This window comes from Felis catus, chromosome B4, assembly GCF_018350175.1.
Source record: "Felis catus isolate Fca126 chromosome B4, F.catus_Fca126_mat1.0, whole genome shotgun sequence".
In the NCBI taxonomy this organism is placed as follows: Eukaryota; Metazoa; Chordata; class Mammalia; order Carnivora; family Felidae; genus Felis; species Felis catus.
The window spans coordinates 19,853,274-19,876,289 of NC_058374.1; the positions used below are offsets into that span (position 1 = coordinate 19,853,274).

Here is a 23,016-nt window from a genome sequence, read left to right on the forward strand (position 1 = left end):
TGCGGAAGAAGAAAGAGGAAGAAGAACGACAGAAAGAAGTCTCGTGCAAGCACTTTGAAGTGGAGTTGTTCAACAGGAAAGGTTGCATTCGGGCGATATTAAAGAGCTAGCGAGAACCCCCTGTGTAAAGCGACAGCTTTCGTGGGCTTCGAGCAAGCAGACCGCTACTTTTGAAGGAGTTAGTAATTCAGGGAGAGGTGGAGCCCAGGCACGCCTGATGAAGCAGGTACGCTTATGAACAGGCTCAAAGCCATCGTGGCTCTCTGGGGCCACAGGGCATCCCCGGCTGCCATCAAACAAACCCACTTACTCGGCTGAGCATTTTGCTGGCTTTCAAAGCATGGTCTAAGAACAAGTTTGGGAGATCCGAGACTGGATCATGCATATTTTGAATGTCTTTCTTGTACTTCACCTATGAAAATAACAGGGAACAACATACCGTCCAGGAGAAGAAAATATTATGCTTTTGCATTATCGCCATTATTATTTTCAATACATCAGAAAACACCACGTAGTGGTAAATTAACAGGCGAGTTTACAGGCGGCCACAAGATGGTGCTCATTTACTACAGAATGAGTTAAAAAAGTTACTGCTAGGGTCTTGAAAACATTTCGGTAATTGCTTTTATTGTTTGCATATTTAGATAGGGTGACAGTCACAGAATCAGGTACTTTTAATAGACATTCTGTTTCCAAAAGGAACAGTAACTTTATTCTTTAGAAATTACCATATTTTAATTATGCTCTGGAGCAATTTAAGGGTTTTTGGTGTTTTTTCATCCTATTGCAATACAGACCTTCTTTTATTTCCAACTATTCTAAATATGCAATATTAGTAATAGTAATACTAAAATATTAATAACAGAAAATATTTGAGCATTTACTTTGTGCCAAACATTTTATACGTAGTATTTAATTTCCACAACCCTTGTGGGTAGATACTTTAAGTATCTCCATTTTACAGAGGAGTAAACTAAGGCACAGAAAGATGAAGATATAGAATTAAGAGGCAGAACAGGAGTCAAATTCAAGCAATCCAATTCTAAACCCTGTGCTTTCAAGCACTATGCTCTAGGTTCCCTTACGTATATTCCAACCCTATCTGCTTTCCATTTTTACACGCACACAAGATAAAAACCAAGTAAGACAAAGAATCCATTCTGATATTCCAGTGATCCTAACAGACCCATTTCAAGTGTTGGTACGAAACACAAGTGAGTGAAGAGGCACAAATAACAATACCTACTAAACATCAAGGGAAATCAGCTATGCTGAGTCCCAAGGACAGGGCAAGAGTTGAAAAGTTTCAGTGATCTGACAAAGCAACAGTTCAACAATTCCTCATCTCAATACTTGCAAAGGTATTATGCATCCTTCAACCACAGCAAAGTGGTCCATTCTTTCCCATGTTTCCGTGTTTACGCTCTGCTTGATTCTAATAAAAATTTAAGGCATCTTTTCATGTCAACTGAAACTTGATTATTTTTAAAAACACAAAATGAAACCAAACCTGTGAAGACGTATTTCACAGCGTTTGCGTAAGGGATAGGAAAGACACTGTTTAAGACGTTATCAGTGCAATTTCTGAAAATTTCTTTCTTATAAACTACCATATGCCAGGTTGTACGTTACAGGAGCCCAATTTCCTGGGCACAATTACATGAGTTAACTGTTGTCATAACCACTAATTTAACATACTACATACCGCTTATTTCGCAAAACCCTGTAATCTGGTTCTACTCTTGAACAGATAGAATAGTTTTATTAGCAATACTGTTCCTAACTTATTAACTAATCAGTAATCAGTAACCATTAGTGGTAACTTACAATAATACATTTTCCTCGAGAAAGCTCTCAGGAAAGTAGGCTTCAGTGTTTGCAACTAAAATACTTGGGAAACTGCATCATCTCGATTCAGTATTAGCAATTAGTAATTACAATACAGTTGATTCTAAAGATACTGAAAATAATTGCCTATGAATCACACGTCATAACTTACATCGCTCACCAGTGCAGTGACAAGCTGACTTTGCCTAAAAGAAGCGTTTTCAAGAGGATTGTAACGATGTTTCTTATCCTTCATTTCACTATCAAATTTTTCTTTGTATTTAATCTGCCATAAAAGAAGAAAACAGGGTAAATTAAACAGCACATTTATCTTTAAGCTTTCAAAATGAAACATTTGATTTGTAATTAGATCAGACCTAAGCTACCTTAAAAACAAATGGTAACAAAGCTTAAATTCCTGGTATTTTTCCTCCTATAAAGCTTAATTAGGCATAAAAATTTTTTTTATGGAAAAACAACCTCTACTTGAACATTGATCATAAATGCAATTAGGCATGAACTCAAATCCTATTAACAAGAATTATACACTAAAATCTCAGGATTTTTGAATGCCAGGTTTCCATTTCTGCATTCTTATTGCCTATGATCAATTAGAAATTGAGACCACAGACGAATGAAAGTCTATAACATTTAGAAAATGGATCCTGAGACCCAGAATCTGAATATGAATTTTCCTGAGGGAATTATTCCAAATACGGGACATGGTTTAGATTATGGTTTTTCTCATCATTTCCCAGTTGCTCAAAAATTCATTTTTAGGGATTACATTTTCTGAAATGTCCTGGGTCTATTTAATGTCAATTTTTTATTCCTCTGCTTTAGCTCCACAGTTATATTCAGCAGCAAAGTATCTCTAATACTTACTCTGTATTATTTTTCTCCTTTTTAAAGTAGTCTATCAATTTCTCTATAGATAGAGAAATATGTGAAGGTAGGTTATGATAACTACCTGAAATGTAGATGCAAGTCCTTTACTAAAAACAAAACCCCAAAAACTAGTTATTGGAATCTCACACCCGCTTTGATTCCTGTATCCAGGAAAAGGAGGCATAGACCTCAAAAGCAGAAGCTCGCTCTTTTGTTCTCTCACGATAACTTTACAATACTACAATTCTCACAGTATTGTGTTCTTACAACATTGTCCTAATGCATCTTCATTCATATGTCTTTAAGCCCTACCTCGAAAAAATTTTTTCTAATTTTTCAAAGTTTATTTATTTATTTTGAGAGACAGAGCGTGCGCGCACAAGCCGGGGAGGGGCGGAGGGAGAGGGTGAGAGAGAATCCCAGGCAGGCTGTGCGCTGTCAGTGCCGAGCCCCATGAGGGGCTCGATCTCAGGAACTGTGAGATCATGGCCTGAGCTGAAGTCAAGAGTCAGATGCTCAACCCACTGAGCCACCCACCCACTGAGCCACCCAGGGGCCCCTCGAAGTAATTTTTATCGAGAAGCAATTTGGGTCTGGCTGCCACTCTCTGTTTTAATTGAGTGTACATTGGGTGATGTCTTCCTCAAGGACACATGTCTGGTACCTATGGGAGACCGCTAGTGAAAATCTTGGTGAGAATACATTTGGAAAAGATTCCAGGATGGCTTACAGGAAATATTTTCTGCTGTGCCTCCATTTGCTAGTAATAACTTTCTGATAGTCACATTGCCTTACAAATTCAGGCGAAACCTCATTTATTCTAATTAATTAGACTAGTTAATAAACTTTACAAAGCAAGAAAAACTCGGATTTTATACGAAATATATATACTTACGTCTTGAAATCAGGCACAATGTCACCAATGAAATAAATTTAGATCTCATTTGCTATCTTCCACAGTCAAGGGCAGCACAGCAAAAGTTTCCCCTCCCTGGTCCTCCTCTAAATTCCACTCCCGTCACAGGGCACTTGTCCATCCCTCTTCCAGGGCACTTGTCACCATATTTTCATCTGTGCTTTTGTCTCTCTAGGTTTTTAGTGCCAAAAGGACATTTGCTTGACAATGAGAGGAGGCTCTCTTAACTGGCTTCCACCTGAATGGCGCTCCGGACTCAGCCAGATTCACCAACACTCTCCCCTGACTGAACAAGACATTCTAACTGCTGGCTTCAGTGCCCTGAACGTTCTGGTAGCTGTTTACCCCATCAACCAATCCACCTACGCAATCCTGGCTTGCACCAAGTTTTCCTTCAACGATTCAAATTCTCCAACCCCGGGCACCATAAGCATCTTAGTTACGTATTAGCTAAGTGGCAAAGCTAGGTTATATCCTCTCTGAGAAGAGAGAGCCTGTCCTACCGTCTGCCCACAGCATGGAGGGGGTGAAACTTGGAAATGATCCTGAAGCCAATGGCATTCTCACCTGCCATTTGTTTTCCCAGGCGAAGGTATGGTTCCGAAAAGCAATAATCGATCCACATTGCGATGACTCCTTTTTCCTCTCCTCACTACATCGAGCCTGTGTTGAGTTCCTGCCATGAGGTAGGATGAGTTCCCACCTGAGGCTGGGGGTGGGATCAAGACACGCTCTGTCAAGATGGGGGTCGGTAATCTTTCCAGCAGCAGATCTGACTGAATCACAGTCGCTTAAAAGTGGTTTAAGCGCCCCAGCACGTCCACTCCCGTTAGCTACGTTATAAACTTGCCAAGAGTCAAGCTGAGTTCGTCCCTAACCCCATTTAGGCTGGCTGTACTTATCATAATCACGTGATTGAATTTAATACTGCAAACTCTGATATATTAATATACATATGCATGTATGTATGCATATGTGTGTTTATACTCCTGTGCTCACGAAGTCCCCGTCCCTGAGGGAGGCCCCGGGGACATGCAGTAAAAAATGAACTTGATTCCATCCAGGCGTCACTGCTGATGGTTAGGCGCAAAGACAAATTCCGGGAGGGTGAGCTGGCTGCGGCAGCACAGGGCAATGAGGCCACGGAGCCACATTTTGTGGCAGACCCTCTTCAAGTCTGAGGAACTGAGGGTATTTGAGTTAAGTCGCGAAGAGAGTGTACTTAGTGAGGGAAAGCGGGGAGAGGGGTGGGGGGGAGGGGCATGCTGATAGAGTGTGCCCAGAGGGAAGAGCAGGTGGAAGGCGAGAGAGGGGCACACAGCATGATCAAGGAATTTAAGAACACAAGGGTGGCCGGAGGATGGAGATTACACTAGAGACTGGAGGGCAGGAATGGCCAGGTCCTACGGAGCTCTGCAGCTGCCATGGATCTTGGGCTTCATCCTAAGGCCGGTAGGAAGTCATTCTAAGCACGTTTGCGACTTGAGCAGGTTTGCCACTGGAAGGATTTCGGACGCCAGTCTGGACAGAGCGTGTCTTGATCCCACCCCCAACCTCGGGTGGGAACTCATCCTACCTCACGGCAGGAACTCAACACAGGCTCGATGTAGTGAGGAGAGGAAAAAGGAGTCATCGCAATGTGGATCGATTATTGCTTTTCAGAAATATACCTTCCCCTGGGAAGAACAAACGCCAGAGTCGATGGCAGGTGAGAATGCGTCACGTTCATTTCCAAGTTTCACTCCCTCCAAGTGGCCTCCATCCCTCATGTAACTGTGCTGGCATGCGGAGAGCAGGATGGCTTCTCTGTGCTCAGAGATGATGTAACCGACGCTTGCCACTTAGCTAATACTAGATTAGACTATTTTCTAATTTTGGACATATTTAAATTATCTGGGTACGTCTATTCTCCCATTAGACAGTGAGCCAGGAACAAAGTTTTATTCATTTTTTTATCCCTAGGGCCTGGTATGATGGATTGGAATGGATTTGGTACTTCCTATATGTTTATTAAAGAAATATATAAATTAATGATGAAAATGATAAGCAAAAACCCTCTTTTATGACTCACACAATGAGTCAAACCTTGAGACATGTGTCAGAGGTTACAGGATCTCTAATATTTCTCTAACTCTCCAAGTACACACACACACACACACACACACACACACACACACATATGCACACACACACACGTGTGCATGCACACCACAGTCACTGTTAAATCGATTGGAACTAGAGCCCATGAAGAAGATAAAGAATGTGAAAGGAATGCAAAACAATAGATATAAAAACATTATACTGAATCTGTATTTTACTGTATAGTTCCTGCTGGATTTGCATTCGTTCATTCATTCACTCATTCAAGAAATATTTATGTAATGGCTCCTCTGTGTCGGTCACTGGGCTAAAGAGGGCCATACTGAAGAGACTGAAGGCACAGTTGGTAACTGTGTTCAAATATTTGAAAAAAATCAAAAAAATGGCATTTGCTCTACTGCGGAAGGTAACGTTAATATCGATGCGTAGTTAGTATACATGGGTAGTTAGTCTCCATGGTTTCTGTGGATAATGATGAAAAGAAGTTACATTTAGGCTAATACCTGTAGGATGTGCAGAAATTATTCAGATGAACATTAGGAACTTTTTTTCTAAAAGCCCTCTCTGATGTCCCAGACTGCTGGTGTATTTTTGAAACATCCCGCCTTTACCCAGTCACAGAGATCACACCTTGGTGTCATTATCTGCCACACCGCTGCACTGTGGATCTTTCCCATTAGGCTGTAAGCTCAGTGATGGCGGGGCTGTATCTGTCCTGGTCACCTTTGAAAATCTACCCCCAAGCACAGGGTCCAGCATGTAATATCTATCTCATTTGAACCAACACATGGATGGAGAAGGGATTCTTTCATTGAAAGGCAGGAGCAGGTACCTTCCACGGTGTCCTCAAATTTTGGTATAGCCTTGCGATAGATTTTGATGAGAACTTTATTTTTTTTTTTCATTCATCCAGCATAGTTTACTTAGAACCCTGATTTTTAAGTTTCAATATCCACCTCAATACCTTAAGACCATTCTTTTCAAAATGGAAAAATACCAATTCCCATCTAAGTAAAGGATTCTACTTTCAGAAATTGTTAGCATTCTATCCATTTAGTATCTCTTGAGGCATTATCTGCATTAACCTCTATACTAGGCACTGCTTTTACTTATTCCTGAGGATAACAAACTCACATTTAGGTGACAGAGTCAGAGATGATCATCAGGTAGCCATTACTGAATACTAGAGATCACAGAATTGATGTTCTGGAGAAGAATAATAAGAAATCCCAAATTCACATTCTTTCGAAATATGCATGGGAAACTGCATGCCTCACATGTAATGAGCATTAGTCACAGCTTAGGTCTTAATAAGGGTGAACTAGGGGCATAAATTACACATCTTAGGAATAATTGGGTACATAAAATAAGCTATTCAGAACTAAATGCCATTCTAATGCAATATTCTCCTGAAAGTATTTAATAGAAGTCTAATATCTTAAAAATATAACAAAGTGTAATAAAGTACTCTCATGACATTACTAATTAAGCACAGAGTAATGCAAATGATCCTAAAATTTGTGATCATACTTCACACAAAATCATGGTTATGTTTGCGTGGAGGTTTGAAATCCATTCACACTCTTAATTCACAATCCAAATATAGAAATATATTACAAATTGTCTCAATACCAAATTGTCTCCCTTCGACTTACTAGTCTAACCTGCACACAACTCCTTTCGGGACAACTTTATTTTTAAAGATTTCTACCACTGCTACGCATTGGGTTATACACCCTAAGACTTGAATTTTAAAATTCTGTCTAACCTTTCCAGGTTATTTCTGTAGTGTGAGATCAGTGATTTAAAATATATCTGTTGCTCCTATCCTTGTAATAAGTGTAGTAAGAGGCAAAGTGTTGTGAAATTTATCTCTAAGCTTCAGTATTCCATGTGATCTGATTCAAAGACGCCTGAGGAACAAAGACACAAGAGTTTCCCTCATTAGTTAACCACAAAGCAAAATAACTTCATTACATAAAAAAAAAAAAAAAAACATGCTTATCAGACACTGACACCCAACTATTTCTTACCTCTTGCTATAAAGGGTTGCATGTAAATGAAGTGAGAAAAGAGCCAAATGGTTTAAATGGGCCCCTTGGTCACCTTCTGACTGGTTCACTCACACACTACACATACACATTCAATATCCTATTCTATTTTCAACCCACACTTCACACATTTGAGTGTCTGTCTCTTCATGCACACTCACATCTCCTGACGTGATGCTTTCCCTTGACTAACTGGGGACTCAACCATGGAACAAAATATCTCCCTCCAGTTTCAAGACCACTTGAGAAAGGGAGAAATAGGTGTTGGGTTGGGTGAGTTGGCTCCTTATGTATGTTACCCCCTATACCTGAGTCAATTACTTTGCAAACAAATGAAAAGTTACTTATGCCCATGACTGATTTTATTTACATTATAAATACCATCATATCTTATGATCCTGATGTTTACCAACCTTTCCTTTTAATATAGGAAAGGTATATAGGATCATACTCCTAAAAGTTTATGAGGAATGTTAAGACTTAGCAAGATTTTCAGAGACCCACACTTGGAGAAAACACTGGAATTGTTAAACTACAATAATATAACTTAAATCATTCCTCATAACTGCATCTAGACAAAGCAGTGTTTCAATGGCCTGAAGCCTGACTTCTAAAGCAGTAGTTCAGAGCTTCACCACGAGGGGTGCTGGACTTCAGCCCCACCTATGACTCCAGACAAAGGAAGACAAAAACAGAAGCAGACTCCAAAAGAAAGCTTTTTTCATCATCGCCACAGAAACAAATGTTAGGGAAAAAATGGAAAATTTGGTAAGTATACCTTAATTATCAGTGAAAATGAAGCGTAAACAAATAACACAATGCCATATACCTATAGGCACCAATTCTCTCCAAGTTTGGATGAAATTAAACTAAAAGCTATCAAGGAAGATAGTATATCCAGATTCTTATGTAGAACTTGCCATAAAATCAATAGTATTTTCGGGTCTGAATTTTACACAAAATCATATCCCTGTCCTTTTTTTCATAACAAAATAACATCTTACTTTGTACCAACTGTGAATGATCTAGAGAAATTTGTTTAATCAGTCTATGTATATTTATTGAAGTCCAATCTGTGCTATTCTGTAATGATGAATTAAACACATGTCAACCCTGTCCCCATAAAGCTTGCTATGTGGTAGTAAAGGAGATATTTCACACACACACACACACACACACACACACACACACACACACATTTTTGATTAATACAGACTGTGTTAAGAACTAGAAAGAACCAGAACTGAGAATGAAGGGGAGGGAGCAATACAATTTAAATTGGCAAGTCAAGGATGCGACACTGAAGCCAAAATTTGGGGGTAAAGAAGTTGGTTGGGAGAGTGTTTGCCAGGAAGACAGAATGGGAGATTCTCCAAACCAATTAACATCCCCATTCAATTTGAGGACAATATTTATAATTAAATTTTAATGGCAATCTAAAATGTACTTTTTATGTTTCAAACCCATTCTTGTCAATACATCCCATGCAATTTTAGAACAAACACTAGTTATTATAAATACAAAAGTTTTCCTTGATGTTATAAAACTAACAGAATTGCATTCACCATGTAGACAAATTTCCAGTAATAAAGACGATATATGAATATATTAACAAATCAGCTGCTCTTAAAAGGATTTTGTCTCCCCCCCCCAAAAAATAAATAAATACACTTAAAAAAATCTTTTAGAAAAAGGGGGCGTTTGGGTGGCTCAGTCGGTTAAGCGTCTGACTTCAGCTCAGGTCATGATTTCACAGTTTGTGAGTTCGAGCCCCACACTGGGCCCTCTGCTGGAGCCCACTTCGGATCCTCTGTCCCTCTCTCTCTCTGCCCCTTCTCCACGCATTTTCTCTCTCTCTCTCTCAAAATAAACTTTTAAAAGAATCTTAAAAAAGAAAAGAAGTTTGTAAGATGATGGCTTCAACAGTTACCCCCACTAACATTTGAGATACCCGGAAATACACGAATCTCATTATCTTGGCACGTGACGTGTCACTTTAATTTTTTTTTTTTTAACTCATTTTCTCCTGATTACTTGACCGCCATTTTATGTGCCTACTAAATTTTAAAAAAGGAAACTTTCACAAGTATGGCAGCAAAGCTGTTCTACAAGTTAACAAAGGGTTTTGGGTTTCCATCACCTTTCCCAGGCTCAACCCCTCAGAGGTCAATTTACTGGTTACTTGGAAGAACTCTGCCCCCTGCTCTCTCGTTCTCACCCCTTCATCAGGCAGGTCTTTCCACAATACGCCGAGAGCACTACCTCCTCTCCGCCTCCTCTCTCAGTGCTCCTGGTGCTATCTGCTCTCCCCCTCCTGCACCTGTCCCCGGGGTCCTCTGCTTCCTGCCTTCCTAAGTCACTTCCTTTCTAGGCATTTCTTTGCCTTTGAGTGCTCCTGTATCTACAATCTGTCATTAGGTGAGGAGCAAGACAATACACGATGGTCGAATTGTCAGTGAAAATAAGAAACCACACTTTCTGCCCTCGACTCTAGTTCACACCCCTGAAAATACACACACGGAACGTGTCGCGTTCATTCCAGGAGTCCTCTATATTCATCTGCCCAGTTTTCCTTTTTCTCTCGTGAGTTTATGAGAGCAGCAAGAATGTCATGGGGAAAATAAAGATGTAACTTGCAAATTACGATCTGCTTAGGTATCTGGTTGTACAGTTGCTAAAGGAATTGATTTTTTTTTTTTTTAACCTGCCTAAAAACCCAGGGAGGATTTCTGGTGACTTAATCTGAAATATCAAAATAGGAGCGAATGGTTAGCTCAATCAGTTGGGTGTCTGACTCTTGATTTTGGCTCAGGTCATGATCCCAGAGTCATGGGATCAAGCCCTTTATTGGGCTCTGTGCTAGGTATGGAGCCTACTTAAGATTCTCCCTCCCTCTCTCTCTCTCTGCCCATCTCACCTGTTCACGCTCGCTCACTCTCACTCCCCAAAATAAAATTAAAAATTTTTAAATAAATTTTAAAAAATAAATAAAAATTAAAATTAGAAAAAGCCTTTCGCAGACACTTCCTTCTCTATAGACCATCTAACTTGTTTAATTTTTTTTAAGTTTATTTTGAGAGAGAGAGAGTGTGTGAGGGGGGCAGAGAGAGAGAGAGGGAGAGAGAGAGAGAATCCCAAGCAGGCTCTGCGCTGACAGCTCCGACTCAGGGCTCGAACCCACAAACCACGAGATCGTGACCTGAGCCGAAGTCGGATGCTTCGCCAACTGAGCCACCCGGGTGCCCCGATTTAATTTAGTTTTTAAAATAAATTCTGCCCACAACAGGCGGCTCGAACTCATGACCCTGAGATCAAGAGTCACATGCTCCACCAAGTGAGTCAGCCAGGCGCCCCTTGCATGGAGTTTTTAACATTAATTTTGGAAGAATTAACATTTTTACAATATTGAGTATTGAGACACCTGAGCTAGAGCACAGTAGGTCTTCTCATTGGTGCAAATGTCATCATGTTCTTCTATCTGGTTTCACAGTTTTCCTCATTTACACCTCTCCATTTTGAAATGTAATCCAACTTTGCAACTTGAGGAACGGGTATTGTCAAAGTTGAAAACACCATAAATGTATAAAAATCGCTTTTGATATTACTATTGTTGACCTGGCAAATATTATCATTTTCCATCGAGAGAGTTTTAATTCTATAGTCAAATACGCCTAACTCTCCTTATATAGCTTCTGGATCTCCGGTCTTATCTAAGAACAACTCTGTTATCCCTATGTGCTATGTATATTCTCCTGGGTTTTCTTTTAAGATTTAAAAAATTATTTTATTGTTTACATTCACATCTCTAATCCATCTGGAATTCATTTTGTATGTAGTTTAAGATTCAGGTCCAATTTTAGTTTTACTCTGATGGATGGACAGTTATGTCAGCGCCACTTATTAACTAATACAACTTCTTCCCACTGCCTTGAACCAACACTTTCATCGTATATTAAATTCTTATACATATTGGAATCTATTTCAGGATTCCCTAGGCTAGCCTACTGATCATTTTATCTCTTACTGTACTAATCCCATATTGATTTAATTTCAGTGGTTTTATATTATGTTATGGTAACTCACAACTAAAGTTCTTCACTGGCCTTCATTTTCATACTTTTAAAGGCTATTCTCAGGCATTTCCTTTCCATTCAAACTCTAAGATCGTTTGTCCATGCTTAAAAAAAAGTTCTATTGGCTTGTCATTGAAATTGCATGACATTTATATATTCATTTGGGGAGAACTGCAATTTTTACCTGCCGAGACTTTCAGCCTAAAACATGACCTGCCTTTATACTTTTGCAGATCTTATTTGATGGTCTTCAGTAAGATTTCAAAGTTTCCTTCATTTGTCTCACCTCTTTCTTATCTTGTGATTAAACAAAAGCATTCGGAAATTGATATTTTATTACCAAGTTACAAAGTGTGTGTATGTGTGTATAGATAGATAGCAACCTAATTATTGATCTAATCTAATTGGTATCAGGATTGCTGAATTCTCGAAATCCTAGGAAATGTGACAACACAGCCCACCTCATTAAAAAGGGTTAGAATTTGAGCCTGGAGAAAAGAAACCTTTGTCTCATGCTTAAAATTGGACGTATTTTTATGCCTTAGTGAAATTTATAATTATTGCAATCCTATCTGAAATAGTTTCAGAAACATTATCTTTGCACAGTCTTGCAATTAAAGATGTTATCTAAGATGAAATATTTTCCTGTGCCACTAGAAACAAAATCTCTCAATCAAATCATTGTGGAGTCATCACTCGAGTCTTACTTGACTAGAAAGTTTAGAAGCTTCCACAGCATGTTCGAAATCTGGTCTTCCAATTACAGCAGGCTCTTTATTCATTACTCCTTGCCCTTTCTTGTACTCTGCCTAAAATGAATAAATATAAAAATGTTAAATATTTCTACTTTCCAATGAAGCATTACATTAACATTAGCTGAAATAAAATATAATAGATGGTCAGTCCACAAAAAAAACATCCCTTACAATCCACCAAATGATAAAATGCTGACTGCTAGGGCAGAAATTGACTTCGTGTGGTTATATAAAGAAACTCAACCCTTTCGTAGTAAAATAATTACCAAGTTTGAATCTTTGTACCCTGTCACCATTGTCATCATTGTGTTTCTGTATAAACACTGAAAAAAAAACATTAGAAGAAATTTCTGGATAATTGAGATCCCAAATTCTGCAGGCAGACAGCCTGTATGGCTCGCTTGATCTCAGGAATTTAGCCCTGTTTGGTTAACATGAAGTTAAATTTCGTAAATAGTTATCGATTTTTAAGGTGAGTATGGTCTACATTATTCAAATATTTGGTTTGTGTTAGGTCATCATTTTTAACCGAGGTGCAAAGGTATGTTTAAGTTAAATGGTATTAACCAAGAAGGATACCTTGGAGAAGATAAGGAAACAGCCACGATGTGTAGAAAATGTACAAGGGCAAATGGTGGCTAAAAAGAATCTGCACAATTAACAGGAACACGATGGGAATAAGGCCAAGTGATATTCTTCGGGATGAGGTAAGGTGAGAGGTAATATCAGACCAGATGACTGACAAAGTTGACTTTCAGGCTGAGACATCTGAATGCGAGCATAGCACTTAGTTCTCTGAAAGTATGGCAGCATTAGCCATAGTGAAGACAACATTGAGCAGCTTCTGCATATACCTGAATAACCTACATAGTCAAGTGGACGATTCAGATTAAAAAAAAAATTGAGAACGTCATGAATTCAGATTGATTTCACCAATTCAATTAGCCATTCAACTACCAAAGCCACAGGTTGTCTCCTGCAAAAAATAAGAAATCATTTCTGCTCAAGATAAGAAAGAGAGATTACATTGCTTATGATCTTGGAGATCTGCGTTGCCATCTTGATGTCTGGTCTGTTGAGATCCGCACTGTACGTGTGGGTGTCCTGTACATCTTTTCTATAAGAAATCTGATCCAAGAGGCAGTTTTGATTGAAAGAAAGAAAAAGAAATTAGTAAATTTATATAACTACCAGACTTAATGTCTATAAAATCATTTATCTGTGCTAAATCATCTTAGAGAACCCACCGACCATGAGCTGTTTTTTAAAGTTTTTTTAAGCACAACCTTTATTTGAATAGATACATTCTTTTTTCTACCATACCTAAGTCTCACTAGCATTACTGCATATGAACTGGATTCATACAACATAAAAAAATGTGAGCCCAAGACTTTGGCACAAAACCAATCTTACAGGATTTTACATAGACCGCTCTGATAAGCATGTCAACGTGGGTCCGTGTGTATGTGCATATTCACATACAGAATATCCTCATCAAGGGCCTTAACTTGCCCATCACACAGTCTTGACCCCCAGTGGATGCAGGATAAGCCCAGCACATGAAAGTAGAAAATCATTTCCTGGGGTAAGGGTGTGTGAAGCTGTTCCTCTCTGGCTTTCTCTTCCTTTTCTGACTGGACTCTTAAAATGCCCGTGTGTGGGAAGACTAGTCATGCTTACTGACAGTTTTATTTTCTAGCAACTACCATCACAATGAGTCCAAAAAAATAAAAGCAATTACATTAAGGAACATTCATTCTCTGAATGCACATGAGATGCAACCAAACTGAAGCACGGAAAATAGAAAAATATATGTAAATTTAAAGAGAAAAATATATGTAAATTTTATCAAACCTACTTTAGGTGATGGTGGTTATTCAGATTTGAATTCGACTGAAAAACAGGAAGTGAGACCAGACCAAAACTAGTATAATGCCCCCCGCCCCAGTCAACACCTCACCAATCTGTCCACTTCTCTGTTTCTCGAGGTTGGTCATAAGCTAAAGGAATATTTATCTATTTTCCAGATGTAATTCTACCTGGCAATGTCACCAGGGGCTGATTGATTTGTCCATTACATTAGTTCTATTAAAGTTCTAACGCAAAGAGTGCAGCAATGGTCGTTTTTAAGACCCACCTTCATTTTTTCAAGGCGTAGAAAGGTAAGACACAGAAACTTACAACTGAACATCTACACAAAATGCACAATTATTTATATTGGTACAATACAAATATTTCTAATGCTGCCTGTGAATTTTCTACAGTAGGATCATCTAAGGTACTTATTCAAAAACTAGATTCCTGAGGTCCGTCCCCAACCCTACGTAACAGAATTTCGGTAAATGGGGCTCAAGAATCCGCATTCTAATGAATTCCCCTGTTGATCTATATAAGCCAGTGTTCTAGATAATATCAATGTATCTTGTTATTTTCCTTTCAGTCTTGTAGAGTTAAAAACCATTTGTACTTTCTTACTTCCTTCAAAAATAATTATCAGGTACAAGAAATGAAAATGCATTAATACTTTGATAGGCTCCCTACGCATTGTATTATTTCATTTCGGTGAAATGTTTACATACATTTCTATTTATTCTTTTAAGGGCTTGCTTTTGCCTCACCACCAAGACTGTTTTTTTAAACTGTGTTTATAATCATGAATCTGTCTAACAAGTAAACACAGCTTCGATAGAATTCGCGTAATTTCAGCAAGAGCATCTGTTTTCTTCACTATTTCTGTTTTCACAGGCTTTACCTTCGCAAGTAATTCAGGTAGGTTTTGTGCACACGGGTAGCAAAAGAAACATGAAAACGGGCTGGAAATGGAGTTATACTGTTGGGCGAATTTTAAATCCTTCGGGATTTAAAATTAAGCCAATTTCATTGGCTTCAAATAGCAACACGCTCCCGCTCCAACGATGGCCAATCAACCTCAGCCGGCGCTCAGTTAAACACAAGCTGTGTAAACAAAAACCGACTCTCGGGTGAAAACAAACCGAAATTACTACCCACCTACAAGACTAACTGTTTCTAAGTTACTGCATTCATACAAAAACCACAGGGGGGGAATGTCTTTTTGTTTAGAAAAGAATGAGGATAAAAACGGAAACCCTTACTTTCTGAAAAGAGCTGCAACCTTCCAGAAATCTAAGCTTTGCATGGGTTATGTAATTATATGCTGCTCAGCCTAATGACTGCGTGAAGAGAGGTGAGGGGCACAAAGGCCGCAGGAGCAGGACTCTGAATAGGGCCCCATCATCCATGTAAATTGCAAATTAGAGGCCGGCATATGTGACTCCAAACAAATATGAAGATTGACAAGAGCTGCAGATTCAAACAAGCGGACGGCACAGAGCCCCACAGGAGAGCAGCACGGGAGCCCGGTCGCTAGTCAGATCTTCCAGAACATCACTGCGTGGGGACATCCCATGGGAACGGGGCTTCACGTGGGGAGGCACAGGGCCACCAGCTCCTGGGCTGCACCGTGAGCAACGACGTCTGAACTTGGTGGTGTGCCGGCTGCCCGGCTTTGAGGGGGGCTCGCCTGACATTTCTCAAGTGTCCACAATGCTCCATTCTGCAGTCTGTCCGAACCTGGGAAAAGGAAAAACGGTATGCGGCCGAAGAGAGGTTTGGCAGTGGAAGGTCAAAGAATATATATGGTTTTTTTCCCCCTATTTCCGGAATGACTTCAAACCCCCAAGTGCTAACTGTATTGGAACAGTGGACCGACCGGTCTCCGTTCTTCAGGCTGTCTTCTCGTGAATCTTGAATCTTAGAAACTTCTCGTGTTCTACAGAACACGGTTGAAGAAGGAGAAAACAGGAGGCTCCTGAAAATCGTCAAGCCCAGGATGCGTGCAAGCTCGAAGGCCAGCGACTGATTTTACCTCGTTTTGTGTAATGTGTTGCTCCCTACTGTGTCCTCAGAGCATAGGAGAGGAGGAAAAAAGCCGGAGGAGGGACGAAAAAAGGAGAAGAGAGATACTTCAGTCTCTTCCCAGGAGAAAGTGTGTTTCCCCACTTCTTTAAATCTCTTATTACACCTTTCGATGAAGTTTGATCGTTTCCTTCTATAGGTCCCAACCAAGGCAATAAAGGAATTCTCATACGATGACCATTTTCTTATACGCTGATCCTGTATCCAAGATAAACTGCTTTACCTTTTTAATAATATCTGTAGAGAATGATTGCGGTTTCTTCTTCAGGAACACCTAGAATTATTACTATACCTGCTTGATCTCTTCCTCTTATCTTCCCCCCCCACCCCCCCTCCCCCACTAAATTTATTTCCCTGCCCTTTCCCACGTCTCTGGGTCATTTTCCGTTGTAATGGACATTTATCCTTTTCTTTTAATCTGCCTGGGATTTTTCCTTTGGAAACCGCCTCTCCCTCACTCCACGTGAATTGGTGGGGCTGTCCAATGCAGCCTACCTTCTTGATGACAGAAACAGCCACATGACAGTCTGTCCAATCAGATACCCCATCCCCTTGGAAACCATGATCGATAAGAGGGCAGACACATAACCCAGGGAGGGCCAGAGGCACCGATGCATCCAAGGCTGAGGGAGAAAGACCTACTGTCTTTCTCTCTGGGATCAGCTGCTGAGGGGACGATTTGGTTTTGGAAACACCAGCTGTCATCTTGAGACCACCTCGACAGAGTCCGTCCGAAAGCAAAGCCACGAGACGGATCGAGAGGAAGAGTCCCGGTGACACTGTGATCTCTGCATCCAGTTACACTTGAAGGCAACTTGAATGTCTAATCATGTAAACCCATAAATTCTCATGTTTTACTTAGCTCACTTGAGGCGGAGTTCTGGTGCTAACTCTAGAAACTCCCAACGAATGCCATCTCCACTTCATGTTTGTCTGCAGTGTCCAATGTGTTCTTCGTTGCCTCCGATAGAGATATTAATTCCATCAAAATTTCTTTTTGAACTTCTTATCTCACCACGTTCCCTTGAGGAGACTTCAATAAATCAAATCCAACTGGCCCAGAACCATTCATTCCCTTTGCTACTCTGCTGTAAGGGTAACATGATTCTTGGTGAGAAGAGACTAGATGGGATGGACATCTTTTAAGTCTGCAGAACGGAAGTGAGTCGTGTGGCCTGTACTTAGTGATAATCTTAAAGCGCTGGTGAAGTCATTCTCAAGAAATACTTTCATTGTCATCGGAAACTCTCACACGAGAACAGCTCCCAGGTATCATCAGATAGGCACATGGACTGGAAATCCCATCGTAGGCTTATTTCCGTCTGGGCATGCTGTACGTAAAAAACTAGTAAAATATTACATTGTACATATGTTTTTTTGAGAGAATGTAAACCTTTTATTTACAGGTAAATGCAGGATCTGATATTCATCAGAAGGCACAAAAGTTTTCCGTTTCCTAAAAGATGGAGTAGAATATGGAGCTTTATCTTTGTCGTTTTTATCCCTGTCTTGTTTACAAAAATCATTTTAGAGTTGACAGACATTTTCTTACTCATGACTTCATTTTACCACCACCGTAATCTTGTAAAGAAGGCAGAATGGGTATTACTAACTACTCTCGGAGATGAACAAAACACTAATGTGTCTATTTTAATACTAAGTCCTGAAGTGCTGTTATTGTAAGTCACACCAGGAAATCACAGGGAACCACGAATGTTTTTCCAGTATCATTTTACTGATTTATCTCTAAGCTTTTTCACTTTCTGATGGAAAAGAAAAGAAATTGTATCTCCTGATAAGTTTTTATTGCCATCAAGGAAGTATATACATCATGCTCAAAAAGGACATTAAGTCTCTTGTTTCCCTGCTGAATACTTCCTTCTAATACACATTGAATTGATTACCAATATGGTGTTTTGGAAAAGTTTATCACTCCAATTTCACCCCAAGTCTACACAGACCACATTACTTGCAAAACTGAAGATGGCAGTTCAAACTTTGTTTGACTTCCTTCAGACCTATTGGGTTTCATGTCTCTGATAAGATTGATGAGAACTAATCATGTTACTGGGGTTTTCATTTCGAGCCCATCTTTAGGGGAAAGTAACAGGATAGATTACCTCCAGTTCCTCTAAATTACATTAGAAGAATTTGGCAGGGGTACCTCCCTTAAGATACGAAAGGATTTAGATTGGCTGTTTTTAATAATTTCTTGATTTTAGTATCAACAAGATAGGTAGTTATATGGGTTCAGAAATATTTTGAACGTGCCCTTCTGAACTAAACGCTTCTTAAAATAAATTGAATATTGAGTTGGCTCTTTTCTAAATCTAAGCTCTTTTAATTATTTCAAATTGACTATGAAATCATCCTAACCTCTCAAATCACCCTTTAAAATTGGAGGAGGACCAAAGAGGACTCATATTTTATGGAACAGCTCTTCTGCAAAGCCCTTTACATGTACATCTCATTTAATACTCGTGAGAGCCCAGTGAGGTAGATTATCACTGCCCCATTTTACAGATGGGAATACTGAGATTTGGAGATATTAAGTAACCTGTCCAAGGTCATCCAGGCAACATGTGGTCTGACTCTGAATTCCTTTTCTGTTATGTGCTACCGTGGGGGGTATCAGACAAATGATTTCCCCCCTGTTCCGTGCTCACTGAATTTGGGGGTGACAGAAGAGACTAGCACCCCTAGAATAGCCTTCCTCTTGAAACTCTCAGTTACGCAGAGGTGAGGATTCAGATGGCCCTCCCCGAAGCCCTCTCCTCTCAAGGCCTGAGGGAGAGAGAGGTTCTGAAAGAAAGATCACACCCTTAAGCCCATTGGTGGATGTTCTAATAAAAGTTTGAGCTGAAAGAAGGCAGAAATTACAAGGCTTAAAGCACAGCTGTCCTGGTGTCCTGGTTCTCTTAACAGAGAGTGGAAACTCACTTGCTTTGGGGAGAAACAGAAAAAGGCAAGCCAGGATGCCTCTTTGCATTATTTCTAGGTAAATCAGATGTACGTGTGCCACACATTTTAGTTTACATTAAATCGCGTCACTTCGGGGCACAACGTAAAGCGGCACTCCACCTTACGAAAGGGTAATTCTGTTAGTTAGTTCTGGGCAGATGAGGTTGACCGGACTGAAGCTTTATGGGAGACAGGGTGTCGTCTACCGTGGAGATGCGGTCGCCTCACCTACGAGCCAAGAGAAGTTCCTGCTTTCTTGGGGCGTTCCAGACCTAGGTTTAAATCTCATATTGTAGGGACAACAAATGTATTATTCTGAGTGCCTTGACTCTAGGGGAATATCAACTACTTCACAGGTAGAATACAAATATCATTCTCACTTTAAATCTGAGCAAATAGTCTTAAACACTTTCTAAATCCTATTATATGTACAAACTTTGCATGTAAAGGTTGAGCCGAGAAGGCAGAGGAGTGTAAGTAAATACACCCTTCTCCCATAAGTACACAGTATTGAATGGAAGAGAAAAGGCCTTTATACTCTATTCCCTCAATCCCTCAATCAAAGACCTTTTAAAAGAAAAGGCACAGTTAAAATAATAACCCCGGTTCTATGATAAGGAACTTCCGTATTTGAATTTCATTGAATTATAGAGTTGGAAAAGGCTTCCCGAGGGTCCGTGTAATGTGGTCCGGCCCCTCCCGGACCACCGTCGCCACCTTCTTTCCTGCAGCGCCTTGAATCTGTTCATCTAAATTCTGATGATAACCTATTTGGTCCCACATTTAAAAAAAATTTCACGTAAAATCTTGACCGGTAACCAGTGACTTTTAAGAGGGAGGTAGCAAGGCGTAATGGAGAGCGTGGACTTGGGAGTTTGACTCTTTGGTCTCGTTTTCTTCATCTACAAACTGGGATGCAGTGCAGGGACTTTGCGAGAACTGGAAATGATCAGGGTCTTGGCACAGTTCCTGCCGTGCAGCAGGGCTCGCTAAGTGGTAGTTATTATGATTATGATCCTCATTCTGTAAGCAAACCGTTCTTACAAAGCATCCCCTTAAAATGGCCTTGCTGGTAATTACAGACACGTAGCTTCTTCATCTCTTATCAAGGTTAAACCATCTTAGAAAATTGTCTTGTTATTGGCATATGTTTACACATTTGAATTAAAATGTAAAACCTCACTCAGTTTTTACTTAAGCACTGACCTATTACAATTTAATATCAGATCATTGTTGCCAACCTGCAAAGAGACACTGAACAGCCGGGGCTCTGGGGACAGAGTCAGCAAAGCACCATTCAATAAAGGAATGCAGTGGTGGGACAGAGCCCACGTGAGATGAGACCAAGATGTATCAGGTACTTTCCAAAGAAAGGGAGTTTCTTGACCCAGCTAAGGCAGACACCTTTATCTTAACTGATTCTAACCCATAAAGACCCAAACACACAGTTCCTGCATTCTTTCTAGAGAGCAAAGAACTGATAACGGGGAGAGAAATAGGCTTCCACTGAAATTTCAGGAAGAAACTATTCTTCTAGGCCACCAGGAGAGTGGTGGTCATTGAACAAACACATGAAAGTTTTCATGTGCCTGCTAACTTACAACTGTATAATCTGCTAACTTATAAAAGAATTCATTCTCAGGGTGCCTGGGTGGCTCAGTCAGTTGAGCGTCCAGCTTCGTCTCAAGGTTCACGAGTTGGAGCCCCGCATGGGGTCACTGCTGTTAGCACAGAGCCCGCTTTGGATCTTCTGTCCCCTTCTCTCTCTGCCCCTCCCCCACTCACTCTCTCTCTCTCTCTCTCTCTCTCTCTCTCTCTCTCTCTCTGTCTCTCTCTCTCTCAAAAATAAATAAACATTTTAAAAAACAATTCATTTTCATTTTCTATGGGCTTAACTGCTTTCATGTTCTCAATGGGTATTGAGTTTGACAATTTGCTCTTCATATACATTCCAAAAGAAACAGGGTACAATCTCACTAGCATTTGTGACTCTTCCCTGGATCAGTGATTTATGGGGCCCTTTCTCCAAGTTCTTCTGTAATTCTAGACTGGAAACTATGGGAGCTTCACCATCAAGCCAAGGGCACTCTAGGAAATGCTAATAACCCAACAGGTCCAAAGCACAGTTTCTAATATCTGTAAGTGCCTGACATTTTAAAGGCATTCCACAAGGTTTTTATGCTTTTGACAGAATAATTCAAAAGGACTTCTGACTGAACACTGAGAGATTTGAAAGAAAGAAAGAAAGAAAGAAAGAAAGAAAGAAAGAAAGAAGAAAGAAAGGAAGGAAGGAAGGAGGGAGGAAGGAGAGAAGGAAGGAAGGAAGGAAGGAAGGAAGGAAGGAAGGAAGGAAGGAAGGAAGGAAAGAAGGAAGGAAGGAAGGAAGGAAGGAAGGAAGGAAGGAAGGAAGGAAGGGAAAAGAAAAAGAAAGAAAAAGAAAGAAAGAAGGAAAGAAGAAAGAGAAAAAGAAAGAAAGAAGGAAAGAAGAAAGAGAGAAAGAAAGAAAGAAAGAAAGAAAGAAAGAAAGAAAGAAAGAAAGAAAGAAAGAAAGAAAGAAAAAGAAATTTTACAGTCCTTTTTGAATAGGAGAGCTGTAATAATTAAATTTTGACAGCATAACCATTAGCCCTCATGTGGTGAACTACAATTCCCCAGAAAATCACGAGGGATGGCTTCCTTACATTACTCTGGTGTTTATTGACCTCCATGGCATGTTTGATCTCGGGTGGCTCCTTCATATGAGCATAATCTGACAATCCTCTGGCAGCATCATGTTTCTGCTTATAGGCAACCTTAAAAAACACACATCAGTTAGTTTCATTCAGGGGTATGTTAAATACTTACCTGTTAAAGTTCAGTGTTTTCTCTAGAAGTTTGTGTTTTTGAATACCATCATGATGGACCTGGTCACCTAAGCTTCTATAATGAGAGAGTATACACCGTGCTTTAATGTTAGTGCTTCAGGTTAGACTTGTAATTCTAACTCTTCACTGTTGATTTCAAAACTCCGTACGCTGAAACTCCCACCCATTTGCAGCTCGCTTGAATCTCAGCTACGGTTTTGGGAAACCTTCCAAATCTATGAGCCTTTGGGGGTCATAAACGTCCAAGGTTTAAATCTTGGGAAAGCAACTGACACGGTGGGGGGAAATGATCAGACATTTATAGGTGAATTTTTTCATCTTTTAATTAGTTGTTATGACTTTCCGTAGGCACAGTTATATTATAACATAAACCTCATGAACGCCCTAACCTTTGGGAGAAAATATAACATGCGGGCAGATTTCTGAGATAATGTCCTCTGGGAGAGAAACGAGCATCATGCCAACACTATCCATTGCTATCACTCCAATCTGTTTCCTCCTGGGATGGAGAGAAGGCGTGAGAAAGATTGCTTCGAAAATGGAAGTAACCAAACTCGACAACAGAGTTAGAAAAAAGAAGATCCAGAAGGCAACAAACAAACCCCTTCCCCCTAGTCTATTCTATAATCCTATGTCTCTCCCTAG

At 40.0% G+C, this 23,016-nt stretch overlaps 1 protein-coding gene across 14 annotated transcripts in view; it reads right to left on the reverse strand.

Annotated features, from left to right (window-relative positions):
• The window catches only part of NEBL (nebulette), a 364,159-nt gene that overhangs the window by 71,303 nt on the left and 269,840 nt on the right, over positions 1-23,016 (reverse strand). For 11 of the 14 annotated variants that reach the window (XM_019834022.3, XM_019834021.3, XM_019834024.3 and 8 more), the window contains 5 exons: positions 22,189-22,299; positions 13,637-13,738; positions 12,563-12,664; positions 2,000-2,113; positions 311-412 (listed from right to left, as the gene is read on the reverse strand). The exons of 2 other annotated variants lie outside the window; for them this stretch is intronic. In XM_019834022.3, the coding sequence (XP_019689581.1) occupies positions 311-412; positions 2,000-2,113; positions 12,563-12,664; positions 13,637-13,738; positions 22,189-22,299 (531 nt within the window). The remainder of the gene's footprint in view (positions 1-310; positions 413-1,999; positions 2,114-12,562; positions 12,665-13,636; positions 13,739-22,188; positions 22,300-23,016) is intronic. One more of the 14 variants, XM_019834020.3, reaches the window with a different exon arrangement.